Below are 16,830 nucleotides of genomic sequence, written 5' to 3'. Positions count from 1 at the left end.
GGTTCATTAGTAATTGATATTTTACTCAATTTTGTAATGCAAATAGCTTATATGCAGAAAGGTCCAAATTTTAGCTTGGATATCAACTCTTACTTGAGCTCAAACAGATCCAAATAACAAAATAAATTATAACTTATTAGGCTTAACTTATTCTTTTGTTATGGTGTATTAGGCTTGGTTTATAGTGTGTTTATGTATTGTATTATTGATGTCTCAAGAACTGTCGGATTAGGTGGATTGTGGTTGTGTACACATAAACTCTTATCCTAAAATTCTCTCTTGCTGGTGCTCACTCCGTAGGAATTTAGAGCCTCAGAACTGCTTCGCAGTGGACTGGACAGGTCTAAATACCTTTTGGTGAAAGAAGCCAAAATCATTGCTATGACCTGTACTCATGCTGCCTTGAAACGACATGACTTGGTGAAGTTGGGTTTCAAGGTAAAGACTTCCATCTTAGCTCATCTTTTCATTGGGTCTTCATTTCCTCACTCTCCGTTTTGTGATGCTTGGCTTCTTTCTTATAAAGGTCTCATGTGTAGTGTTTTAAAGCTTTTTTAAAAAGTATGTGGTAATGTAACATGTGATTAATGAAGCTGAATATAATTTAATTTTTGAATACCTTGTCTGCCAATTAATATCCATCATTTGATTGTCTAACCAGCTCATCATAGTTAAGATTTCAGTTTTATTATCACTTTATTTAAAAGATTGTTTAAGCAGATATAAAAGCTATGAAAGTAGTATTTCAGAATCCTTTTCACCTGAGACATTTATCTACAAACATTATTCACATAGTAAACATGTGTCTGGTCCCCATTGTCTGTCTAGAGTAGGATGATTTCATTTTTACTCTTAGATGAGATATTAAAATAATTTACTGTATGATAAATATGAGGGGGATGTGATGTTTATGACTCAGTTATAAGCAGAACCTAATGACTGAGTAATAAAGTTGAATTTTCAGAGTCTTTGTCACTGTTAGCAGTACTAATCAAAACTCACTTGAACACAGATCTGTAAATCTTCATCTTCTGAGATTAAGGATGACTGGAGAATTGTCAGGCTGTGAACTTGAATGAATAGTTAGTTTATACATTGCTGTTTTAATATGAAATTACTAAGGCTTTTTGACCATTGTTAGGCTTATGGTGGTAACTGAATTTTCAGCTACCATTTGACAAGATTTTCTTTTTCAGTATGACAACATTTTAATGGAAGAGGCTGCTCAGATTCTGGAGATAGAAACCTTTATACCTCTTCTTCTACAGGTAAGAAATAAAGGTCAGAAAAGACTTTAAGAATTCATGAGCATTGGAAAGCTGCACTTAGGATGCTGATTGTCGTGGTTCTGTGCTCTCCTTGATTTCACTGTATTTGATTGTTCCGTTTTCTCCAGTAAACTCTCCCTTTAATCTACTCATGACTTTGTATTCCCTCTGAGAGACTATTTAAAAATACGTAATTTAAGCCAGGCATTGTAGCATACCCCAGCACTTGGGAGGCAGAGGCCAAACTGGTCTACAGAGTGAGTTCCAGAACAGTTAAAACTACGTAGTGAGACCCTGGTGTGTGTGTGTGTGTGAATTTTAATCAAGAAAATTATATTATTATGTAATTTGGAGGGAAGATGTATTACTTGTCTTTTCTTTTGTTTGAGTTGTTTCTATGGTTGTTTCTGGTATTCTCTAGATACATTGCTTTTCTTAATTGTATGCCTAAATTTAAAACCAAGTAGTTTTATTTTAAGAATGTTTCTTGTTATATGATATTCTTTATCATTGATGTGTTAAAACAAAATGTGTAATTACCAATATAAGACTAGAGTGCTTAATTTACAGGTAAATTTAGTTATCAAAATTACTTTTATAAGCTGTCATAATATAAAACTTAATATTTGCTATATCCAGTGCAGGATATATTTCCAGGAACGCGGGGACATTGAGAGTAAGAAATTGAAGTTAGTAGCATATGAAGCTACTAATGGCATAGTTTTTACTGTCGAGGTCTTCAAAGCTTCCTGACATACTTTTGATACCAGGTGTTCACTTTGACATTTTTCCCTTTCTGTTTCTGGGCATGTTTCTCCTTATTTATGTTTTGTTTAGTGCTGACCGTAATCTTCATGATGTCTTCTGATTACCATTGAAGGCCTCAGACCTTCACCCACTCTTGCTTCTTTGCCCAGTAATTCATCTTATGAATTTGCTAGGCTCCTTTATAGAGTCGATGAAGCTTGAGAATTTGTAAATTAACGAAGTCATCTGATGAACAAGTCTTCTGTTTGGTAAACTAGAAGCCGATTAGTAATGTATTGATTACAGAATTGTGGTGTTTCTTTAATTTTCATTTCTAGAATCCTCAAGATGGGTTCAGCCGATTGAAACGATGGATTATGATTGGTGATCACCACCAGTTACCTCCAGTCATTAAGAATATGGCCTTTCAGAAGTATTCGAATATGGAACAATCTCTTTTCACTCGCTTTGTCCGGGTTGGCGTTCCTACTGTGGATCTCGATGCTCAAGGGAGAGCCAGGGCAAGGTGAGAATTCACTTCTAGTTAAGGACAGAAGTTCCCTGAAACGTCTTTTACATAAAGTTTAGCCTCCTCTGAGATCTAGGAACCTGTCCTCTATAAATCTGAATCCATGTGTATTGCCTCTTTTTTTTTTGTTGTTGTTTTTTTTTTTTTGTTTTGTTTTGTTTTTTTTGGTTTTTTCGAGACTGGGTTTCTCTGTGGCTTTGGAGGCTGTCCTGGAACTCACTTGGTAGTCCAGGCTGGTCTCGAACTCACAGAGATCCGCCTGCCTCTGCCTCCCGAGTGCTGGGATTAAAGGCATGGGCCACCAACGCCCGGCTGTGTATTGCCTATTATATATGGTATATACTGACCAAAGGAATTGTTTTCTTCATTAAATTTGATATTAAGGACTAAAAAGGCTCACTCCATCCTGTGTCCAAAAAATGTAGCCTTAATGTAATTATAAAACCTAAATCAAAGTAAACAAGAGTAAAACACTGGTTCTTAACTTCATAAGTAATGCCAACTGCCCCCCCAGGTCTTCCCAGTGCCCTCACTTAGAGGTCTTCCCAGGTTTTGTAGATTATGACATAGTAGCAGTGTTAACAAAGGAGCACAGGAGAGCTGCCATTTTACTTGGAACAAGTAGCCTAAGTATTGTTGCTAAAAAGATGAGCAAACTTGACAACTGAAAAATATGGTTCCTTAAAATGTCCTTTTGTATACTGAAGGGTCCCACCTTGCTAATCTTTTGTGTTCTGGGGGGCTTTCTCTTGGGATAGCCTGTGTAACCTCTACAACTGGCGCTACAAGAATTTAGGCAATTTACCACATGTGCAGCTTCTACCAGAGTTCAGCACAGCCAATGCTGGTCTGCTATATGACTTCCAGCTCATCAATGTGGAAGACTTTCAGGGAGTGGGAGAATCGGAGCCTAATCCTTACTTCTATCAGGTAATACAGCATGGCATTGGAGTTTATCTTACATTTGTCTGGCTAATGTAGCAACCCGGTTACAGGACTACAACACTTCACAAAGATCCAAGCGAAGGGCTAAGGATGTAAATGAAGACAAAGACAGTGGCTCACTCTTACAAGTAGAATGGCGCTTATTTTAACAAGAGCAGAGCATTATATACCAATAGCAGGCATGGTGGAAAACCACCAAGGTCAGAATCCTACTTCCCAGAACCCTCCAAGGGATGGCCAATAACAGGAATTAGCATTTAGACAATAAGGACAGACACAAAACAGGAACTTGCATGCAGGCCTTACTGGGAGGAGGAGATAAGAGGTGTTTTGCTAGAAGCTCCTAGTCACAAGCTGGTCAGCAGACCCCCATGGGGGGAAGGGTGCAACAGGCTAAATTCAGTAACACTGAGCCACATGACCATCTATTGAGAAAAAGAAAGATTGCAGCCTCACCTTACTACACAAAAGTAATCAATTTCAGATGGATCAAAGATACACAAAGAATAACTAAAAACTCAGTAGAAAATACTAAAAGTAAATATTGACAAGTATGTAGTGATGTGGTAAGAAAGGACCTCCTTGATAACAAAAATAATAAAGAAAAATCTTAATTGACTTGTGAAAAGCATAAATATGTAAATTAAAACATTGTTGAAAATTCTAAAATCTGCATAAAGAACTCAGTAGCTTTAAAACAAAAGTAACTCTGGGAGCCGGAAAGATGGCTTAGTGGTTAGAAGTACTTGTTGATCTTTCAGATCTTTGTGAGGACCAAGATTCACTTCCAGGAATCCATAGGGCAGCTTAACAGTGGTCCACAGCTCTAATTCCAGAGGATTTGGTTGTGGGTAGCGTGTGTGTGTGTGTGTGTGTGTGTGTGTGTGTGTGTAAGAGAGAGAACATATATGGATGCAAGCAAAATACATACATAAAATAAAAATAAACCTTTAAAAATATTACACCATCAGCCGGGTGGTGGTGGCACACGCCTTTAATCCCAGCACTCGGGAGGCAGAGACAGGCAGATCCCTGTGAGTTCGAGGCCAGGCTGGACCGACAGCCTCCAAAACAATACAGAGAAACCCTGTCTCGTAAAAAAAATATATATATATATGCCATTAAAAAATGCAATAAAGAGAAACACTTCACCTAGAAAAAAAATGAGTAAATACTTAACAGGAATAAATCACTACATCAGAGAGCACTTGATCTTGCAATTCTAGTAGGAAAATAATTAGGCACATAAATTGTCCTATGCATTAAAAACACTGTTCTCTCCTAGTATTTCTTAACAAGAAGTTGGATGAGTTTATAAAGACTTAGCATACTGAAGTATTTTCACCACCAATTATTTTGGAAATAATTCAAACAGTTATCAAATTAAACTCTTCTATACGTAAGAAATGCTAAAGTTACTCTCATATGCTTGAAGCCTAGGAACAAACGTGACCTTTAAATGATAACACATTTAGAGCCTTGGTCAAAGTAGAAACATGTTTCCTGGTGTCCACCTTTTTGGTTTTTACCTGCCTCCACCTTTGAGGGAGTTCAGGAATTGATTGGTGTCTCCTGGTAGCTTCATTACATAGTTACTCATCTGTTTCCTTACTTGTTAATTCTATTTCTGGGTGAGTTTTAAGTATATCAAGAAATAAGGATATTCTCAAATGATGATTGCTATTGGTTAAATGATTTCTAAAGTATTGAAAACCTTATCCTCCCCCAAATATGATGAATGTGCATTTAAACAATACACTTTTAAAATTAATCTCTGAGAGAATAAATGGAAAATGAACAAAAATCCCTAAATTGAAGCAACCTTGACTTATGTGCCCAGCCTCTAAAATGCTCATCAAAATATACTTATTTTCCCGTTGAACTTCACGTCTGACTCAAGCAGAGCTCTGGATTAAGCAGTCTTCATTGCCCACATGAAGAATTGGCTTTTGTTTGCTGAGAACTCAGTGCCCAATCTTACCAAAAATACCTGAACCCTCAAAACTGGATTTTATTCAGCCTTAGCATTTATTACATAAGGTCATTTCCATGGTCCCTGGTTTCTTCTTTTATCTATATTGGAGCTGATCCTTAGATAAATGTGTTTTGCTACCAATATAGAAAATGGAGATTTACACAGTCATGTGGCTTCTTTTGTCTCCTATCTTCCAAAGAACTAGAGAATTTAAATGAAAGAGATAATTGAGACTGTCTGTCACCAAGAACCTGGATATAAATGATGTCTCTGAAGTTCATCCAGTAATTTTCCTCTTGCCTTCGTCTGGAATCCAGCTTCTTATCTTTGTGTTTTGCTTTTGATGATGTGCTTATGTTTTTGTTTCACTTTCTCAACTGATGCTTGAACTTGGCCTCTACTGAACTGGATTAAATAGCTGCGGGTCAGATTTCTCACTTTGAAGTTCAGTAAAGCCCTTGCCTTTGAGCTCCACATCACCCATCTTTAACCAGAGCCTCAAACTTAACAGTGAGTCAGACTGTCAGTTTGAGAGCACTTCTTCTTACCTAGGTGAGTCCAGTTCAGGGACAAAAGGAAGACAGCAGAAACAAATCACAGGAAACATCAGGAAGCAGGAGAGGCTAGGAAAGTGCTGTGCACAGTGCAGTCAGTTGTAGTACTGCTACATGTACGTCTAGGTACACTGGACAGTGTATGGGGTCCTCAGCTAATTGACCCCTTTATAGTAATGCTTGTTTTCACAGCTGCAGTTAGTGTATATTGTACAGACTATATATCATGATTATTGTGGTCCCAGGAGTATTAACCTTTATGTCCTGTGTTATAAATATATTATAAACATCAGAGTTTTGTCAATATTAACCTAGAATAAGGCTATCCTTCAACTTACCAAAATAATCACTTATCTATCAAAGTTATTAACTTTTCATTTAAGATGTGCTCAAAATAAGTAAGTGATGGATAGGTAAGCTCTTATGAAGTAGAAACATAGAGGGATTAATGTACAATGTGTCTATGCTTGTATTACAGAACCTTGGAGAAGCAGAGTATGTAGTAGCACTCTTCATGTACATGTGCCTGCTTGGTTACCCTGCAGACAAGATCAGTATTCTAACAACATACAATGGACAAAAGCACCTGATTCGGGACATCATCAATAGACGATGTGGGAATAATCCATTGATCGGAAGGCCAAACAAGGTACTTTTATGAATGTAGTATGTTTTCATATTCATCTTTTTGGCAAGGTTTGCATTTATTATGAGTTGTTTATATTGCTCCACTTTGTTTCACAGACAAGCTCTCTAGAAGGTCAGAATGGCAACAGAATTTTCATGTATAGTGTCTACATATGACAAGACTTGCTTCAGAATGTCAATTCTAGTAGTCATTTTAAATGAGACAGACTAATATAAAATCAGCAAGTGAGCAGGGCGTATTTTATACAAAACCTACAAATAGCAACTAAAAGATCCCTGCCCTTAATTAGTTGTCCTTACCATCATTAACTGTCAGGAAGATATGAATGAAAACACAAAAAGGGAACAGAGAATGCAGTTCAGTCTGTAGACTGCTTGCTTAGCATTCATGAAGTCCTGGCTTCCACCCTCAGCACTACATAAACTCAGCCCAGTGGTGCGTGCCTGTAATCCCAATCCTGGTGAGGTGGAGGCGGAGGCAAGGGGATCCGAACTTCAAGGCCATCCCAGTTATATATCAAATTTGTAGCTTGGCCTGTATGAGTCTCTGAATAAAATTAAATTAAAAATTTTAAATTGCAATATGATACTTCTGTACATCAACAAATGGATAAAATGGTAAAAGCTGGTCAGGTGGTGGTGGCGCACACCTTTAATCCCAGCATTTGGGAGGCAGGGGCAGGCAGATTTATGAGAGTTTGAGGCCAGCCTGGTCTATAGAGTGAGTGACAGGACAGGCTCCAAAGGTACAGAGAGAAACCCTGTCTCGAAAAACAAAAACAACAACAACAAAATTGTAAAAATTGATAGTGTCAGGACATGGAGCAGCTGGAACTTAGGGACTGGGACATCACTGATGAGTGTAGAAAATTGACTCACAAACTTTGGAGAGTAGTTTGACAGCCTATCAAGTTAAGCACGCACTTAACATAGCCCTACAGTTCCACTTTCGGCGATGAAAATGTGTCCACCAAAAAAAAAAAAAAAGGAATATTCAATGTAGCTTTATTCTAAATATCCCTAGAGTAAAAGGAACTCTGGTGCCCGTTAACAAGCGCACTCATTAATGGGAGCCTGGCTGCTCAGCAGCAGAACAGAGTGAGCATCTCTAAGTACAACACAGAAAAGCCACAGAAGCCTTATGCTATTGACAGGCTGGTGTAAGACTTCATGGCCCCACTACTGTGCTTGTTCTGAGCTGGCAGAAAATGAGGGAAGTAGATTGGGGACTGCCTGGAGCTAGGAGGTTGCCTGCTTGTTTACCGCAGGGCCCCGAGTGATGGCATTGTGGTGGTGGTGGTGATTGCGTGGGAGTATATGTTGTCAATTTGTACCTCTGAAGTCCACTTCCAAAGAAGTGTTTTATAGACTTCCTAAAGTCAGAGGAACCATAAATGATAATTCAGGCAGGGGAATTAGTAAGCTTTGTTAAATTCATAGAGCAGGGATGAAGGCCTAAGAGTTAAAAGTGGTGGCTAGAATCTTGATGAACCCCCTCTTCCTATTCATATGTATGTTTTCCAACTGAATAAAAAGTACTATGAAGATTTCTTTTTTCACTTTGACAAGAATGCTATGAACAAAATACTAGGGACACACATTGAATAGTAATATAATGAGTATACTTAGCTATATTTTTTTGAATATTTAGAATGCCACTTAATAAGCTGAACATAGCCTGCCTTCTGAAGCTTGGCAGTCTAATGGTTGAAGGCTGCGTACTCCAAGACTAGTTCTTTAATTGTTAGCTATTGTAGGCAAGTGCTGCAGATCAGAGAGTGAGTAACAGGAGTATGTGATCCAGGGTACTTACCATGTTTTAGTGGCGCTCACTGTCTTGTTTTTGCAATTCCAAGCAAGAATTTATATTATTAGGTTTCTTCTGAGATAATTTTCAAGGTGAGATGCTTGTTTCTAGCATTTTGTTTAGATAATGTCTTGCTGGAATTTTGAAAATAATACCACCTTTTCTCCCTAGGTGACAACTGTTGATAGATTTCAAGGTCAGCAGAATGATTACATCCTCCTTTCTCTAGTGCGGACCCGAGCTGTGGGCCATTTGAGGTGCGTGAGGTTCAAACTCTATACTCTTACTAAAGGCTCTGTCTATTTCAGTTTTGAGCTTCAGTGACAAAGTAGTTCTAAATGTATTGAGTTAATGCTACAATTAATCATTATGGCAGCTTGTAGTACTTTTCTGTCCAAATAACATCAGACCCCTTATATAGTTATCAGTGCTGTTACTACTGACTGTTTACCTCATAATGCTGTAGTAATTGGAGCTTCTTCACCATTTACACAAAGAAAGAATTTTTTTTACCATAGAATCTTAATACCCTTGGATCTGTTAGGAACCGTATCAGGAACCAAAGAAGCTAAGGTGGATGGAAGCCTCTTCAGGAGCATTTTCAGTGCACAAGGCTTTTGGTTTTTCTCTCCCCACCATCTTTTCAGCTCCGTGAGAGGATAAAGTAATCATTTGTTCTCCCAAGATTATGAATGGTCCAAACAAACAACAACCTATCTTTACCATTTTGTGATGTATTTATGTATTAGGGATTTATGGGGGTAATATCTTCTTATTACAAAGCAACTGTTTGGTTTTATATAAATCTTCATCTCATGTGACTTACCAGCAAAAGTCAGGAGAGCTGAAGTTCATTGTCTTAATTTATTCGATGAGTATAAAGAGATGGTTTCTCCAAGCTCTCATAAATTGTCATTAAGTTCAGATCTCTTTGGGCCTTAGGTCAGATTCTATTAGACTGATAATCTTTATGGAAGAGTAAACAAAAACAATAATGTTTTAAGAAATTGTTACAAAGTGATAGTGTTAAAGTTAGCTTATTTTTGCTTTTATTGAAGTTTCAAGCGTAGAGTTAGGTCTTTTCTGAAAACAGTTTCCTTTCCTAACTGACATAACTACTGTCTGAATGACCATTATTGTTGACCTAGAACTTCTTAGTTTCAAGCGTCAATATTCTTCCTCTGTGGGTACCAGCTCTGCACCCAGATACATGAACACAAAACAACCATATGTGTACAATAAAAATCTATAGTGATCTCTACCTAATTTTCTGGAAACTAAAAATGCTTATGAATGGAGGGTTTAAAAGAAAGTGGTTTCAGTATGGCCATGCATCTCCAGATTTTCTCATTAAAACACCTTTATCCATCTGTTATTTGACAATGTGCTAGCTTCTGGATATGTAGGAATAAATTTAGCTTTCATGATCTCGATCCTTGAAGAGTTTGGAGCCAGTGTGGGACACATTCAAATAATTTGGAGGATTCCTTTACTTGAATATACCCAAAATTTCAATTGCTTTCCTCATGTGTGATGGAGGTAATATTTATAAAAGCCTCTTAGCTGCTACAGTACCAAAGACTAAAGTCAATATTCTCACAGAAGGACCTGGACAGTGCTGTATCCAGGGTTAAAGCCTCCTAGATGTGACAAGGAAACTGAACACTGTAACACAGGGATTCCTCAAAGCAGTTCAAGCTGCTTCCTTCCTTCAACACTCCATTTCACCCTAGACAGCATTGTATACATTTTCCTTTCTATTTCTGTGAAAGAACTCCTACTGAGGAGTTAGGATCTCTTCATAACTCTGCATTAGGGAGTATGAAGAGAAGCAAAAGGAATTACTACTCTAAGGTAAAACTGGTGAATTTTCTAGGAAGGAAAATTTTATCTTGATAGAGCCCAGGAAATTGCTAGGGAGAAAGTGAAAGAAGGTGATTGTCACAGTGATTGATGGTGATGCAGTCATTGATGACTTTCACCTGAACCTCTATGATTCTGGCTACAATTAGGGCTACTTGTATCTTTTAAACCAGTACATTGGTTCTTTTGTCTCATATGTGCACACACATGCTCTAACTAACAAGATGTTATCAATGAATGAAGCATTCACTTACTTAGTTTACTAATCACATACATTGATTTGCCTTATGCCTGTTAGGTCCTTAAGGTTTTTATTGCAATATCTTACAATGAGTCTATTTAGTGGTCTATGTAAAACAAGGAGAAAGGGGCGGTATACATATATTATTCATTTCAAACTATGCTGATTATTTTGTTTCCTAAAGGGATGTCCGTCGGTTGGTGGTAGCCATGTCAAGAGCCAGGCTTGGCCTTTATATCTTCGCTAGAGTGTCCCTCTTCCAAAATTGTTTCGAACTGACTCCTGCTTTCAGCCAACTCACTGCTCGCCCACTGCATTTGCATATTATTCCAACAGAACCTTTTCCAACCTCCAGAAAGGTAGGCCTTTCATCACTGTGTGGAGCAGTGTGCCCCAAGTGGGACAGCGGCCTCTCTTAGAGCTGACCACTTTAGCAAGAATACCCAGTCACTGATATGAAATGCTCCTTACACCAAAGAACTGCATTATATAAAAATAATACTCCTAACACTAACTGAAATTTACTCTGTATCAGAAATTAACACCACACATTCATTGTCTCATTTGATCTCAGTAGCAGAGGAGAGTTTCTGATTGTCCTAACTGTACATGTACAGAGAGCTAAGGGTAAGAGAAGTTAAATAGTTAGCCATACATCAGGTAGGTAAAGGAGCCAAAATTTGAAAACAGGAAGTCGACTCAAGAATTCATGTTCTAAAAACCTCACACCGCCTCTTGTCCACCAGTTGTCACTTAACAGAGTAATCTAGTTAGTTCTTGCAAAGCTTGCATTGTTGGGTGGTGGAGCAGAAAAACACATGCAACTTAACGTCTCCTCTCCCCCTTTCCTCCTCTTTGTCACTACTCTTGCTCCGGAGGCTCCTCCTTTGTCTGGCTTTCCTCCACTTCTTTCTGTAGGATAAAGTATAATGCAGTTCCTTCTTATATTCTTGCACACGATTATATTCTCACTGTTACTTTATGTTCTTAGAGCATGCTGCAGACTTTGGGGTTTTTTTGCTTTTCACTTAATGAAATGTCCCAGAGGTCTATTAAATTTTAAATAAAACTTTTAAATATGCAGTAAACTTCTTATTTCTCACTCCCCTGAAACAAAGTAAATTCAGTGTGCTTGTTTTATGGTAATGTTAACCACTTCTCTTTAAAGATGTTTCTATTTGTTTGTTTGTTTTTTTTTAAGAAATGCTACTATGAGAAAATTGGAGGAAAGGGAATTGAGAGGGGGGATTGTGGGGTGGTGTCACAAAAGCCCTGACTGCTGCCTGGATAGCCACCCTGCAACTCTACACTTAGCTCTTTTATAGACTCGCTATTATGTGTTTGCTACTATAAATAGGATCCTTTTTTCCCTGGAAATCTTGTCTCTATATTCATACATCTCCACATTGATCCCTACAGTAAGAAACTTAAGACTTTTGCATGTGATCAGCGATTGCAAACAGGAAAGTTGTAAGGTAGCTGAAGGAGAAGGACAAATTGTGTTTACTTCAGTTTACTGTTTACTGTTAGAGTGATCTTTCTCAGAAACCGCTTTATAAAACTCCCCTCATCCTACTGCAGAGCTGCAGAATCTAGTTGTCAGGGTGCTGCAGATAAGGGGTCTGCACTATGACAGTGTCTCGGTAGTAGCCTCACAAAATGCTGCAAAGCTTAAGATCAGGCATTTGAGTATCACTTCCATGGCTGATAGGCTCCATGTTAATAATAATAAATGTTAACATCTTATGTTTCAGAAAAACATAGATAGGAAAAATAGTTCTAATATGTTCATTCTGAGAATGTAGATTCTCTTTGGATCCTAGGCAGTAATGGAAATGGTTGCTTTTAGACCAGTAGTTATCAACCTTTTGGTCACGACCGTTTTGGAGGTCTCACATATCAGATATCCTGCATATCAGATATTTACATTACAATTCATAACAGTAGCAAAATTAAAGTAGCAATTAAAATAATTTTATTGTTGGGGGGTAGGTCACCACACCATGAGGAACTGCACTAAAAGGTTGCAGCATCAAGGAAGGTTGAGAATCACTGTTTTAGACCATGTTTATTTATTTTCTCTATTTGTAAGGCTTTATCTTAATGATTCTTTGATATTAATTCACATACTGAAATTCTGTTTTACTTACCAGCAATTACTCTCAACTGTCTTTCATTTTTCTAAATATCCATGAAGTACTCTCTCAACTCTGGCTTTGGAATTCCTTGTCCTCCATGCCCTGGTAGTTCTTATAAATTCAGATAGGTTCTGGGTTTCTTTTTTTTTTTTCTCTCTAGATGCTTCACTCTCTTTTTTTTCTTTCTTAAGAATGGAGAAAGACCACCTCATGAAGTACAGGTAATAAAGAACATGCCCCAGATGGCGAACTTTGTGTACAATATGTACATGCATTTGATACAGACTACCCATCATTATCATCAGGTGAGTTTACTCAAGGTTTGCTCATTTCTGCAAATATGGAGTGAATCTTAAAACTAATTAGTTATGAAGAGTCTACAGTCAGATATTGTTATTCATGTAGCAGTCATATTTTAATAACTTTCTTTAGAAATAAATTGGCATCAATACACTTGCTCAAAATGTACAATGTGATGCATTCTGTACTCGTAAAACTATCACTTAATCTAGATAGTGAACATAGCTGTTGTTTCTCATTTCACTTTGACTTCCTATCCTTCTCTAAGCCCATAGAGTTGTGATTTCCGTCACCATGGACTATTGTTTGCCTTCTAAATACTTATACCAATGCCAGCATCCAATATGCACTTTTACTTTTTTATTCTGTTGTTTCTCAGCCTTTTTTTTTTTTTTAACCATTTGTGATGGTTACTGCTAGAAATGGTCTCTTCCTTACACCTGTTGGTATACATTTTGATTGTGTCCATTGTGGGATATTACAAAGTAATTGTTGTGAAAGACTTTGCACTTCTACCTCCAAGGAGAGTTGCTGACCGATAAATGAATGAGTACATTCCATGTTTCTCTTTTTGTGACTGGGTTACCTCACTCAGGATGGTTTCTTCTAGTGCCATCCATTTGCCTGCAAATTTCAAGATTCCATTGGTTTTTTTTCTGCTGAATAGTACTCCATTTTGTAAATGTACCACATTTTTTCTATCCACTCTTCAGTTGAGGGGCATCTAAGTTGCTTCTAGGTTCTGGCTATTACAAATAATGCTGCTATGAACATAATGGAAAAGATCCTTGTTGTATGAATGTGCATCTTTTGGGTATATGCTTAAGAGTGGAATTGCTGGGTCTTCTGGTAGACTGATCCCATTTTCCTGAGGAATCTCCATACTGATTTCCAAAGTGGTAAGCCTTTTTCTTTAGCAGGGACATTAGGAATATAGTGAGCTCAGTGCGGCTTCAGGTTTTTGGTGGGGAGGGGAGTGTTGTTTTTTAGAATTCATTTTCTTCATTTGAGCATCATTCTGTATTATTATTTGCCCCGTAAATATCCTCTTTGGGGATGAGTCTGTCCATATGTATTTTTGTAATACACTCTGTCTCCCACCTACAGGTCCCTTATCAAACACATGTTTTTATAAGTTTTTTTCTTTGTAAAGCAGCTTTTAGTAGAGTTTTGAATTTTGATATCCATGCATAAAATTACTTTCCTATAATTCATTCTTCTATGTCCTAAAAGTATTTACTTTAGCACCCATTGACACAGATTACCCTCTACCAGTTACCATGCAGGTTATGGTGTTTACAAGTAGGACAGATTTTGAGTACATTTCTGGCAAGGTTCTATGCAGTATTGTACTTATTCATCCATATGTGGATATTCTGTAGTTCTACTGCCATTTCCTCAGTAGATTGTTTTATTTTCTTTCGAACTACTGCTTGTAACGTTAGTCAAATAATAATAATAAACCCAAAATACTGACTCTCTACATGAATGTTCTTTCTGTACTCCACTATTCAGAGTAACTGTCCATCCCTTCACCTAGATTACTGTAACTTAGAATCAGCAGATCTTAAAATTGGCAAATTGAATATTTTAGGTCCATTCTTTTTTCAAAAATGACCTATTCTACCTATACTTAGTCAGCCAATTTCTAGCCCTATAAAAAAAGCCCACTGTAATTGAAGTAATGTCTCCATGAGTGAAATTGTTTGGGGTCAATTTAGGGAAATGAGTACCTTACCAATTTTGAGTCTGTCTCAGTATGAACATTATATATCTCCATCTCTTAGCTCTGCCCTGAGTGCCCATTGCTATTCTGAGTGGTACTTATTTTTTGTTTGTTTGTTTGTTTTGTTTTGTTTTGTTATTTGAGACAGGGTTTCTCTGTATTGTTTTGGAGGCTGTCCTGGAACTCACTCTGTAGACGAGGCTGGCCTCAAACTCACAGAGAGTTTTCAAATCTCTGACTAGCTAAACAAAGCTAGGAGGAAAGAAACTATGGTTTCACTCCATGCTGCCAAGGCATTGAGAAAGGGCTAGGCATGGGCAGCTGTCTGCTCTCCCAGATGAACGAGCTGGAGGCTTGAGCTCTGTCCTTCCTTCCCTCCCTACCATGATCTGCCACACTGATGTGGCCGTTACTTAGAACCAACCACTGTGCTTCCTTAGCAACCATATCAAAAAGTCCTCTGATTAAAACTCTCATAACTTTTCATGTTGGTCTTTTCATGTGACACATAGACATATTATGTCTTGCCATTAGCAGAATCATGGTCATTGTTCAAAAGTATCAATTTGTCATATCAGGTAGCTAGCAGTGTTTGAAAAACTGTAGCGAAGCAGTGTGTTGAGAAAGTGATGTAACAGGAAAGCTTGCTCAGCTTTATATAAGCCAGTGCTCTTGACAATCTTGCTGTGTTTTTATTAGACTTTCTTACAACTGCCGCCTGCAATGGTGGAAGAAGGTGAGGAAGTTCAGAGTCAAGAAACAGAAATGGAAGCAGAAGAAGAATCCATGGCTGCTCAAGCTAACATCATACCCAGTCCAACAGAAGCCAGCTTGAGTCAAGAGACTCCAGCCTCTCAGCCTGAGAGCTCCAGTCAGACCGAGGCAGCCTCCAGTGAGACAGAAGATATCTCTGTTCTGTGTGACACTGCTACTGCAGCTGAGCCTGTCTCTGCAGCAGCAAAGGCTACCACCCTAGAAGATGCTGTTTCTGTCCCTACAGAGACCCAATAACCTAACTGAAGCCTTTCCCGGGACATTCCATTTATAGTTACCCTTTATTTTATACTTGCTATGTGACTTTATTGATACCAGCTAATGTTCCATCCTTATTTTTACTAGCTGGTTTCCTTGTTTTGTATATTTTTTATTTGTAAATATATAAACAATTGCAGTTTTCATTTGTTCAGTCAGAAGAGAAAATAATTTTGATTGCCGAATGTATCTGTAATAATACCTGAATTAAAACTGTTTTCTATAGAATATGTAAGGCATACTTGTCCTTTTCCTTCAACGTTCTCATGTAGCTCAGGCTGGCCTTGAACTCCCTGTGCAGCTAAAGATGACCATGAACTCCTGGTCCTCCTGCTTCCACCTCCCTAGTACCGATTGCTTGCACTCTGTTAAACTTTCTATTATGCCCTGCTTAGAATCAAACCCAGGACCTTGTAGATGCTAGAGACAAGCATCCAGCTAAGCCTCAGTCCAGCCTATACTTAACAAGTCTAGTGAACATCTTTAGGGAAAAAAAGAGGCCTAAGATGCTAGAGTTACCCTTCAGTGGCTGTGAACAGAGTCCTAGTTGGGTAGCAGGTTGTTTCTCTGAGCACACTCAGGCTTTAGTGTTTTCTCCCCCTGCCCCCCACCCTCTTTATTCTTATTAGGACATAAATAGCCAAGGGGTAAAGGTCTTTGAAGTCTCCCAGACAACATGTACATATTTTCTTCTCTGAACCTGAAACAGTTTAGAATCACCCATTGTAGCCCAGGGGCAACATGCACCCAAGGACAGCTGTTACGCAGCCCAAACCAAAATCATATACTTACTTAAAACTTTGCAAGTGTTTTGCAGTTTTTAAAAAATGATATAGTTCTTTTAAAGATTTACTTACTTTTCATTTTGTGTGTATGTGGGTGTTTTGCTTGCGTGTATGTCTGTGCACCACATACATGGAAGTCAGAAGAGAAGATCAGATGCCCTGGAACTGGAGTTATAGATGGTTGTTTGCCTCCATGTGGGTGAGTGCTGGGAATCGAACCCTGGTCACCAGTACCCTTAACCCCTGAGCCATCACTCCAGCCCAATTGTGTT

At 38.1% G+C, this 16,830-nt stretch overlaps 1 protein-coding gene across 2 annotated transcripts in view; it reads left to right on the top strand.

Annotated features, from left to right (window-relative positions):
- The window catches only part of Aqr (aquarius intron-binding spliceosomal factor), a 79,405-nt gene extending 63,402 nt beyond the window's left edge, over nt 1-16,003 (top strand). For both annotated transcript variants that reach the window (XM_040746015.1, XM_040746014.1), the window contains exons 27-35: nt 301-438; nt 1,197-1,268; nt 2,354-2,541; nt 3,303-3,474; nt 6,497-6,667; nt 8,645-8,730; nt 10,762-10,936; nt 12,907-13,020; nt 15,441-16,003. In XM_040746015.1, coding sequence (XP_040601949.1) covers nt 301-438; nt 1,197-1,268; nt 2,354-2,541; nt 3,303-3,474; nt 6,497-6,667; nt 8,645-8,730; nt 10,762-10,936; nt 12,907-13,020; nt 15,441-15,752 — 1,428 coding nt within the window. In that variant the 3' untranslated portion in view covers nt 15,753-16,003. The remainder of the gene's footprint in view (nt 1-300; nt 439-1,196; nt 1,269-2,353; nt 2,542-3,302; nt 3,475-6,496; nt 6,668-8,644; nt 8,731-10,761; nt 10,937-12,906; nt 13,021-15,440) is intronic.
- Nucleotides 16,004-16,830: the final 827 nt, after the last annotated feature.

This window comes from Mesocricetus auratus, unplaced genomic scaffold (assembly GCF_017639785.1).
Source record: "Mesocricetus auratus isolate SY011 unplaced genomic scaffold, BCM_Maur_2.0 Super-Scaffold_100004, whole genome shotgun sequence".
Classification (NCBI taxonomy): Eukaryota; Metazoa; Chordata; class Mammalia; order Rodentia; family Cricetidae; genus Mesocricetus; species Mesocricetus auratus.
This window is presented reverse-complemented; position numbering and strand designations above follow the sequence as displayed.